The 10,712-nt window shown below is 27.9% G+C and overlaps 1 protein-coding gene across 1 annotated transcript; it reads left to right on the top strand.

Annotated features, from left to right (window-relative positions):
- Positions 1-4,022: 4,022 nt before the first annotated feature.
- Positions 4,023-7,183, top strand: LOC149885490 (ATP-dependent DNA helicase PIF1-like). The gene is made up of 3 exons (XM_090093305.1): positions 4,023-4,311; positions 4,523-4,661; positions 5,920-7,183. Exons 1-3 carry the CDS (start codon positions 4,023-4,025, stop codon positions 7,181-7,183), a joined length of 1,692 nt encoding a protein of 563 aa, XP_089949431.1.
- The last annotated feature ends 3,529 nt before the right edge of the window (positions 7,184-10,712 follow it).

The following is a 10,712-nucleotide window of genomic DNA, read 5'->3' as shown; positions in this document are numbered from 1 at the left end:
TGACGAAAATCAACAATATGGTGGAGCTCAGACAGGTCCCTTAATATGTCAAATGAATTATAATTTGGATTATAATACCAAAGACTTTAACGAAGTTTTAAACAAGTATTATACACCGCTTCACCGTTTAGAACAATTTTCCACTGATGCTTTTGTTCATTGTAAATTATCCATGAAAAAAGAGTATCAAGATAAATGTCACGGATTTTCACCTATGGTTCAAAGAGGACATATACCTTTATATCAATACAGCCCATACGAAATTTTAAAGTTGAGAAAAAAATTAAACAACGGACAATATACGATTGAAGAAGATAAATCAGTAAAGTTGTTGATGAAAGTGGATAGTCACGTGACTGTCGAAACGTTGGATTATTTAAAATGGTTAGTAGAAGAAAGAGGAGTTGTGATTGAAGAAATATATTCCGTTATGCCTGTGTATCGATATCCTTTAAGCGCTAAAAGTATACATTTTTATATGAAAATGAGAGCTGAAGCATTAAAAATAGGAGATTTGATAACTGCCGCTTTGTGTAAATTTATAGTCAACGGTCAATATGGATTTCACACGAGGAAACCTGAAAAAAATATCAACATTAAAATCTATGTACATGTACAAGAAAAACTGAGACAATGTATCAAAAATCTGAACGAATTGTATGAGACAATGATAACGGAAGGAGTTTCACCTGACCAATTTAAAGAGTGTTTACCTCAAAGTTTTCAAAACTTTTTTTTCATTCATGGTCAATTTATGACTTATAATCCTGAAGAGATTTATTTGGATATGAGTAATCAAAAAATTTCAACTCAAGAAAATCCGTCTTTATCTTACGATTCTTTTTTTAAAGAATATTTATCTAGCAGAATGAAAAACCTTACTACCAAATCTGTGGTTTGCAGTTTAGAAGGTGAAAACGTAGACGTTTTAAACTTATTAGCGGATGATGTTGAAATCAATTTAAAAAAAGCAGTCGTGACTTTGGTGGAAGAAAAAAATAAAAAAGTGAACTTGAGCTTACGAATGATTGCTGCCAAAATATTGAGTAACGCTAAATTGAACATTAGTCGTTTTGTCTTTGATTTACAAAACATGTGTGAAAAACATCAAGCTAGCGCTCATTTAATGGTGACTGACACTGATTCAGCTTGTTTTATGATCATGAGAGAAAAGAGTGACCATGGCAATTTTAATGACGAATTTCAACAATGGATAAAAAACGATGATCAATTTAATCCATGGATGGATTTTTCAAATTATCCTAAAGATCATTTTAATTACAATAACGATTATGCTAAAGCGCCGCATCACTTTCAAGATGAAGTACCGCCTAAAGCTGTTATTAATAAAATTATGGCTATGGCTCCCAAATGTTATATGGTCGATGTGGATAAGGAAGGTAAATTAAGCACTAAAAAAAGATTCAAAGGTGTACCATTATATAACATCAAAATAAACAATTATGTGAATGGATTAGATTGTTATCCATGCACCAACCATATCATGAAACAACAGTGGAAAAATATGATTCCGAAAAAAGACCAAGAGGTTTTACAAAATCGCATGGGAATTAAAAGAAGTGGTGAAGGTTTTGATATCACTATCAAAGAATGTAAACTACAACTTTTTAAGAAACCGAACCAAAAGTTATATCCTTTTGATTGCGGAGTAATGGCTGAAATTAGAGGACATCATGTTTTGAAACCTTTAGAAGAATTAAATAAAACCGTTTTACCTAATAAAAATGCATTTTGTAGCGACAATCACATAGAAAAATTACTACGATTAGAACATGAAATTATTAAAAATCATTCTTACTTGAAAAGAAATAGACATTTTATTGACAATACGGTTTTACCTTTTTATAAATTATTAAAAAATTCATTTAACGATATTCAAAATAATTACGATATTGAAGTCACGAGCGATGAAACCATGTTATATAAAGAATGTAGTATGAGTGATGATTTGTTGTAAAAATAAAAAACAATTTGTTTAAAAAATGAAAGTTTTTGTTGTAATATTATTTACATTGTTATTAAAAATAATTAATAAAAAACATGGAGAATATCACTGTGGTAGAAGATCTCATTGATGAAATTAAAAATGAGGTGATGAAAAATATTGAGGACAGAAAAGAAGATAAAGAAACGGACGAAGAAGAGCAAGATGAAAATGTATTGATGAACAAATTAGATACAGTAGTAAAGAACGTTAAAAAAATAGAGAAAGAATATTTGGTGATGCGAAAACATGCTCAAGATTTTATGTACATGATGAGAGGCAACATGGAATCAATCAATAAATTGAAACGAAAGCATCATTTAATGAAAGAAAGATATCACGACATGTTTTTGAATAAATTAAATAAATTTAAATATAGTATGTGTTACGAATGTAAAACGTATTATAAAAAAAGAACCTACGGATATTATTTATGTCCAGTTTGTCATATGAAATGTTGTAAAAAATGTGAAAAAAAACATGTTAAAAAACACCACGCTCATTATGAAATGAATGAAAAATAATAAATTGTAATGTTATTTTTACGATTCATAAATATAAATTGTTGCGATGACAAATAATAAACTGTAATTTTTTTTACGATTCATAAATAAATAAAGTTGTTTTATATTTAGATTACATAAAAAAATGGATGAGTTACATTTAGAATTAACCGTGTTTTTTGAAAAGAAAAATGATGTTACAACTGATGTGGGATGTAAAACGATCAAAAACGTACACCATATCGAATGTTTGCTCGAGCACAAGTTGGAGACTGATTTATTTTTATATCCGGCTATTTTGGACAATTCAGTTGAAAAAGAAATCATCGTGACTTATCATTATAATGATCATTTTAAAGAAAAATTTTCTTTCAAATATAAAGAAATTGCAGATTTGGCTGAATATCAATTTTTATTATGTCATTGTATTTTTCGAAGTTTTGTTTTATTTAAAAATGTCAATGTATTTCCTAAAATATGTTACATACCTTTAATGACTGCCGTTAATAAAATAAGAAGCTTTTGTGTAAAAGAAAGTCCTTATTTTGAAAAATATTTTAAATGAGTATATTATTTTTTAGAAAATTTGACTAAAAAATGGTATTTCACAATGAGCATTTGAAAATTGGAAAAAAAAAAGATAGAAAAAATAGAATAATAGAAAAATAAAAAGAAAAGATCGGATTTCCATTTTGCGTTATTGATTCATCCGAGTTTGGATCTTTATAAAAAAGTAAAGTTGGATGAAATGGCTAAGTGTAGCGAATGCAATAAAACGTTTTTTGAAAAACAATTGATTCAAGATTATTGTAAATTTTGTTTTGTGAAAGTAATGAGAATTCCATGTGTAGAGGATGACGAAAAAAAAGTGAAAACGTATTACGATGTTTTTTGTAAAATGTGTCACGAGAGAAATAACGGTCATGTAAAAATTCTCTGCAGTAATTGCGAGCTTTTGGTGTGTTTACGTAAAAAATGTTTGTCTCTTCATTTTAAATTGTCAAATGTTGAGAAATAAACATGCTAAAATATAAAACTTTTACAAGATATATAAATCACGATTTTTTAACTATTTTATATCATAAAAAATGACAAACATAGTAGACATTAAAGTGATTGTGACTTTTTACAACGAAGAGTTGAATTATATTCATTCGCAATTTTTTTTTGATTTGTCTGAAAATTGGTTCGATTGTTTAAAAAAATGTCATTCGGAAGATATTTTAACGTGGTATCACACAGGTGATAGTCTACATAAAAAAGTCAAGATTGATATATTAGAAAGTAATCTTCCACTAATTAATATTAATCAGAAATTAATTTTTGAAGAAGATGTGCATCATTTGACTCTGTTTTTAGGAGAAGAATTGATGGAAGTGTTAAAATTTGTTATACCTCTTTATTTACATAATAGAAATGATCAACAGTTGTTATATTATACTTTTTCACGGTTTGTAGAATTGTATGCTTTTTTAAACGAAAAAAATAATATTCACGTTTAGATTTATAACAATATGTCTATAGACGAAGAAATGTACCAATGTTACGAAGAAATGAAAAAACATGACAAAATATCCAAAGAATATGTGGATTTAAAATTTAGAGCTTTGAGGAAATTTTTAGCCTACAAATCGTGGTTAAAAGAGGTGACTTGGAAAAATATAACTGCCAACCCTCAGATGGAAGAAACAGTTCATCATTTTTTAAATAATAACAATAGAATTAATTTAATCAAAGCTTGTTTAGCTGATCCGAAAATTAGTAACAATGTGTTGTTAGTTCAATTTTTAATCAATGATAAATGTATGGATAGAAATCACCCTATGCAATTTGCCCATTTATTTTATAGTTGTTTATCGTATCATATTTACGAAGAGACTTTAAATGCGACAGAGGAAAATTACAAAATTGTATTGGAATTTATATATTACAAGTACAACTTTTATTTTTTATCACGTTTTTGAGACTATGTAATTTGAACTATTTTTTTAGATGATTGTTATTTTATATGAAGACGATAATATTAAATATATTCAACATTGGGAAATGGATTTATTTACGTTTAATTTGGAACAAGATTGTAACATAACGTCACAATATATCAATGACCTTTATGAACGTTTGAATCCTAATAATGAATTAGAAATTGGATTGTATAATTTGATTCATAATCAAAGTTGGTTTATAAAAACAGTATATGTTTGCAGTGAAGAAAAACATTCTTTTTTAAAACGTGTATTGGATAATTGTTTTTACTGTTACCCGTATTGTAAAAAAGACTATTTTTATATTAAAAAAATGATCCGTTTGCATTTTTCACAGATTAGTCAAAAGAAAACATGAGTTATTATTTAACGTTGAAAGCGATTGGTGAAACAGGCGATTTTAAATGTAGTATGGAATTCTATTGGGTGAAATATAGAGATATTCAGCAAGTATACACCAATTTCGAAAGATATTTATTTTTTGAATCAGTTTGTACGAATGTTAAATATTTAACCATGATTAAAAGCGAATTTAAATTTATTTTGAACGATGATATTCAAACTATCAAAAGAAGTTTTCCTGTGAATGGCGTAAAAGATCGTGAACATTTTAGAGAAATCATAAAAAAATGTTTGCAAGAAAACAATGATTATTTTGAATATGGCAGAGATTCAAAATGTGTATTGATTGAAAAAATAAAAGATTGTTATAAATTGTAATAGTTGAAATATATAAATAAGTTTCATTTTTTATAATAATATCATCGTCAAAAAAAAAAACATGTTTGTTAAGAATAAATAATTGTAAAAAATTTTTTATAGAAAAAATAAAAAATGAATAACAATGAAAACCAACAGAATTCGGTTTTGTCAGAGGAAAAGTTTATTCGTCAGTGGATAAAGAACTATTTTGAAAATAGAACAAAAGAAACGATAAATGACCAAAGTGAAAATGTCAAGGTTGTTGTGAAAATAAAGTTGATCAATCATTTAAATAAAGACGATTATTTAAATATTTTAGTAAAAGCGATAAATTATTTTTTGTTCATAGTGTCATGGATGATCATTGTTTACTTTATTTTGTATAGCCTATTCAATTCCAATCTATTTAATAATTTTTTATAAAATTAGGAAAATAAAGTCAAAAACTTATTGAAGGAACAATATTTAAACGATTATGTCATCATTGACTCTTATATACCCGTCCATGTTATTGAGCGTGATATTTCGTCTTTCAAGACAACTAATATGTTGAGTACGTTGGATGAAATGAAATTTTTTTTGGATCAAAAAGAAATAAACCGTTTTTGAATTGTTTTTTTATAACGTTGTATCCTATAAAATTTTTTATAAAATGTGGAAAAATATGGATGTTTTTTTGTATTTTTTATTTGTCTTTTTATCATAGAAATAATATTTTTTTTAGTAAAATAATAATGAATCAAGAACAATATGACTTTATACAACATGTCAACATGGGACACAATGTTTTTTTGACTGGTAGTGGAGGTTGTGGTAAAACACACATGTTAAAAGAAGTTTATCAAAAACACAAAGATAAAAAAACAATACAAATGACAGCTTCGACGGGTGTAGCAGCTCAAAATATCGATGGAATAACCGTGCATAAATTTGCGTGTTATAAAAGCTCTATGGATATCGTTCAGATTATAAAGTATATGAAGACGGAGGAAAGAGAACTTTGGAAGGAAGTAGATGTTTTAATTATCGATGAGATATCCATGTTAGACGCTGATTTTTTTGATTTACTGCATCAAATAGCTCAAAAATTAAGAGGAAATATGAAAGTCTTTGGCGGTATTCAAGTTATTGTATCAGGTGATTTTTATCAACTTCCACCAGTCCAAGGTAATTTTTGTTTTACGTCTACCGTTTGGGCGCGCTGTCAATTTAAAAATGTAATACTGACACAAAGTTTTCGTCAAAAAGAAGATTTAAATTACTTTCATTTATTACAAAGATTAAGAAAAGCTCAGTTGACAGAGGATGATATTAATTTATTGTTAGAAAATCATGTTGAAAATTATACAGATCATCCTTTGTGGTTAAGATGTTTTTTTACTCGCGCGCAAGTTCAAAAGTACAACGAAGAAAAATTAAATGAAATAAAAGGCAATGTCATCGAATACCATAGTACTACCACTAACAAAGTCTATGAAAAAGAATTTGCTATTCCTGAAATGATAAAAGTCAAAGAAAAAGCCAACATTATGTTAATCAAAAATATAGACGTCAGTCTTAATTTAGTCAATGGTACTCGTGGTACATTTCAATTAAGTCACGATGGTAATCCCTTATTTATTAGAGAAGATTCTTTTGTTTATCCATTAAAAAAATACGAAGAGGAAATAAGGCTTAAAAACAAAGTGGTCTCCAAAAGAAACGGATATCCTATTGTTTTAGCTTTCGCCTTGACTGTTCACAAATGTCAGGGTTTAACATGTGAAGGATTGTATATAAAATTGGACGATAAAGAATTTAGTTCAGGTTTAATTTATGTTGGATTAAGTCGAGTTTGTAATTTAAAACAGTTAAAACTTTTTGGAAAAAAAGATACCATTCGAAAAAATCTTCAAGCCATTAAAGTGCGATTTGAAGTTCAACAATTTTATGACGCCATTGAAAAACAAAATATTAGTTTAAAACGAAAATATACTGAAGTTGAATAATTTCTTTTTGATTTAAAGCTATAGTCTTTTTTTATTAATAAAAAATGTGTTACTTATATTGAGTTGTATTTTTTTTGTAGTGTTATTAGCGAAAGATGTGTGCTGCAGGTAAAATATATTGGAAAAAAAACAAAAAACAATTGATTAAAAAATGGAAACGACAAGCGCGATTAAAAAGAATTTCCTTCAGAAAAAATAAGTTAAGAAAAAGAGGAAAAGGTATTATTGCTACAGTTCCATTAATACACAACACGATAGGAAAAATTCCAATAGTAGGAGATTTTGTAAAAATGTTTTTGTAATTTATTAAAAATAAAAAAGGTGTAAATACGTATTTCGACACGTAAAAAAATGAGTTATATAAAAATATATAATACCTAGCTCTATTTTGATGTGTAATTAATTGGAAATTGATTTGATCATGTAATAATGAAAAAACGAACAGTTTATAAAAAAGCTAAAAAATCAAAAAGGTATAACACCTTTCATAGTCGAATAAAAAATAAAAGAATCAAAAGAGGTGGTTGGGTACAATTTCTACCGTTAGCTTTAAATTTAATAAGTTCTTTAAGTCAATAACATGAGTGTTGAAGCTAAAAAAATAAAACTGAGTGATAAAGAAGAACAAAATCTAGGTGATTATTTGAAAGAAAAAGGATTTTCAGGGTACCATTTAAGAGGTGATCAGACAGAAACTGAAGAAAATGTCAATCACGTCAAACATCACATTTTTAATAGTCATGTCGATTCTTTACCTGAAAAGACCATTATTGTAGGACCTACAGGAATTGGTAAATCTTCTTTATCTAGAGATTTATTAAAATTAGGAAAATATCCCTACGCCGAAATGGTTTTTATATTGCAAAGAAGAGAGCCGAGTGAACATCAAATTGAAACATGGCAACAAATTGTCAACTTTAAAAAGAACAAGTTACAGGCTTTTTTATACTTGGTAGTGAACAATGTACAGGAATTAGATCAGTATATTCAAAGAGTAGTCAGTTTTTCACAAGAAAGGTTTGGTATACAAAATAGCGATGAACGTATCATTAAAACAGTGATTATATTGGACGACATTGGACCTGATTGTATAAAAAGTTCGCAAAACAATAATTTATGCGCTAGTGGAACTCATAGTGCCACCAGTAGTTTAACTATTTTTCACACGTTACCGATGAGATATTCTCAAAATTGGGCTAGTTTATTATCCCATTATAAATGTGTCATTACGTTTGATAATTCCATTGAAGTAGAAAGATTATTTAAATCTGAATTCCCTTCTGATAAAAAAAATAAACATCCTATTTCAGATTTAATAGTAAATATTACTTCTAATAAAAAAAGTCATGTGGCTTTTTTTAAAAAAAGCGTTTCTCACGCTCGCTTAAGAAGTCATTTAAATGAAATGACTCAAAAAGTCTACATACCGGTGGATGCATACGGTGTGATTGATTACGATTACGATCAAATGAGTGTCAACAAACCCATCATACGATTTCAAGAATTCGATTACGTAAAGTCACCACATTTAAAGAACGGCTATTTTTTAAAAACTGTCTCTAATCAGGTGAGCGAGACAAACAAGCAAGGAAAAGAAATAAATGAAAAAAAAATTCAAAAAGAACCTCATTTAAAAAAAGACAAGGTCAAGGAAAAAGCTCAACAGTTGTTAAAAAAATTGGAATTAAAAAGAAGATACGGTGTTGCAAACTCAGAGAGTGAAGAAAGCGATTTTGAATCGGTGAGCGAAGATGACAACGATTATTGATGATGAGTGGAATCATTTTTTTACAGAAGCTAATGAAAAAGCATTGGAATATGATAACTTTGAAGAAATATCAAAAAAAGCTGAAAAAAAAGCTCGAAAAGAAAGAAGAAAAAGAATAAACGTGAGAACTGACATTTATACGCCTAAAATCAACAGACGAAATAATATCGATCAACAAGAAATTATTTGTTGGGTAAGAGAAATTTGTGAAAAATTTAACGTGATTAAAATGTTAAAATGCGAATTATTAACAGACATTGAAAGAATACAAATTCAACAATCTTACAGAGATAACGTTTGTTATGAATTAAAAGTGTTTATACGAGAATATTTATATCCGTTACCAGTATACAACGAAAATGGAAAATTGCTACATCAAAAACAAACGTTAAAAAACAAAAATGCTTTTATCGCATTATTTGTTCAAAATAACTTGAAAGTTTTGGTGGATTATTTTAATTCGAATAGCTTTAAACAGTTTCACGAAACTATTAACTTTTATGCAAACAGATTGGTTCATTTTAACAGTCATCAAAGAACAAAAACTATTACTACTTTATTAAGACAATCTTACGATCATTTGTATTGCGATCTTGATTTAATTATAAACGAAAATGTTTAAAAGTAATAATTATAAAAAAACAATTTCAGATTTGTATTTCTTGCTATAAAAAAATGCACTTAGCGACGCTAAATTGCTTAAAGAAATTGACCAATATCAGTCTGCAGAAACAGACGAACAACAGGTCAAATCAGACAGAAACCCCAGTTTCAACTTTGGTAATGAAGATTTATTACCCAAATCGTTATTGTTGATGGATGAGACTAGTGAACAAACACAACATAGCATTAATGCTGAATTAAGTTTTCAAAACGAATTACAAAAAACCTTCACTTTACAAACAGTATTGGAAGGAGATATAGATTCTACTTTATTACCTGAAAATCAATATAATCTATATCAAAACGTAAATCATGATGTACACGCTTTTCGACAAATTATACAAGCCAATAAAATCGATGAATTTAACAGCGATGTAAACCAACGAAATACCAATGAAGCTTTAATGCGATTCAGAAGCAACAAAGATTATCAAATGAATAACCCATCCACTGGTGAACCGTCCCAGTATGGAAATTTATTGTCCATTTATTCATCGCAATTAAGGTCAAACATACAAGTCGAAAATAAAGTTAGTTATGTTATTCATCCCATCATTGATTTTTTAAAAGTATACGATATAGTCAATAAATCATGGTTGCAAAAAACGTTATTCTTTTATCCGAAAGTGAATGAAAATTTTAGTTTAAAGTATTTTATTGAAAACATGTGTGATAGAACGACAAATCGTCAGATTGGTCAATTAAATTTTATGTTAAAAGTGTTTCAATTTAAACAAGCTCCTAACAACTTGAGATTTGTCAAAATTTGCATTGTCTATGACAACAAAGTCATTGACGTCAACGAAAACTTGGAAGATGTGGTTCTTAATGTCACCAACACTAATTTTGATATTATAGAGGGTGACACCTTGTTTATCAATAACGCTGATAATTTTTTTAAATTAATTACAGATTCTCTCAAATTTCATCAAAATTATATTTTAGCCGATAAGGAACAAGTCCAATTTTTAACTTTTGCTAAATATTGGAACTATATTTTAAAAGCAAACGTCAAATTCAGAAACACCAACAAATTATCAACAGCTACAGCTAACGATTTAGCTGTAGCAACTAATAGTTCTTTACTTCAAACGGAAA

The sequence above is a fragment of the Hydra viridissima genome, unplaced genomic scaffold (assembly GCF_058129835.1).
Source record: "Hydra viridissima isolate aposymbiotic clone 2 unplaced genomic scaffold, HvirCarnegie_v1 scaffold_7, whole genome shotgun sequence".
Lineage (NCBI taxonomy): Eukaryota > Metazoa > Cnidaria > Hydrozoa > Anthoathecata > Hydridae > Hydra > Hydra viridissima.
Note: the sequence above shows the minus strand (reverse complement) of the source record. Positions and strands in the feature narration are given on the sequence as shown.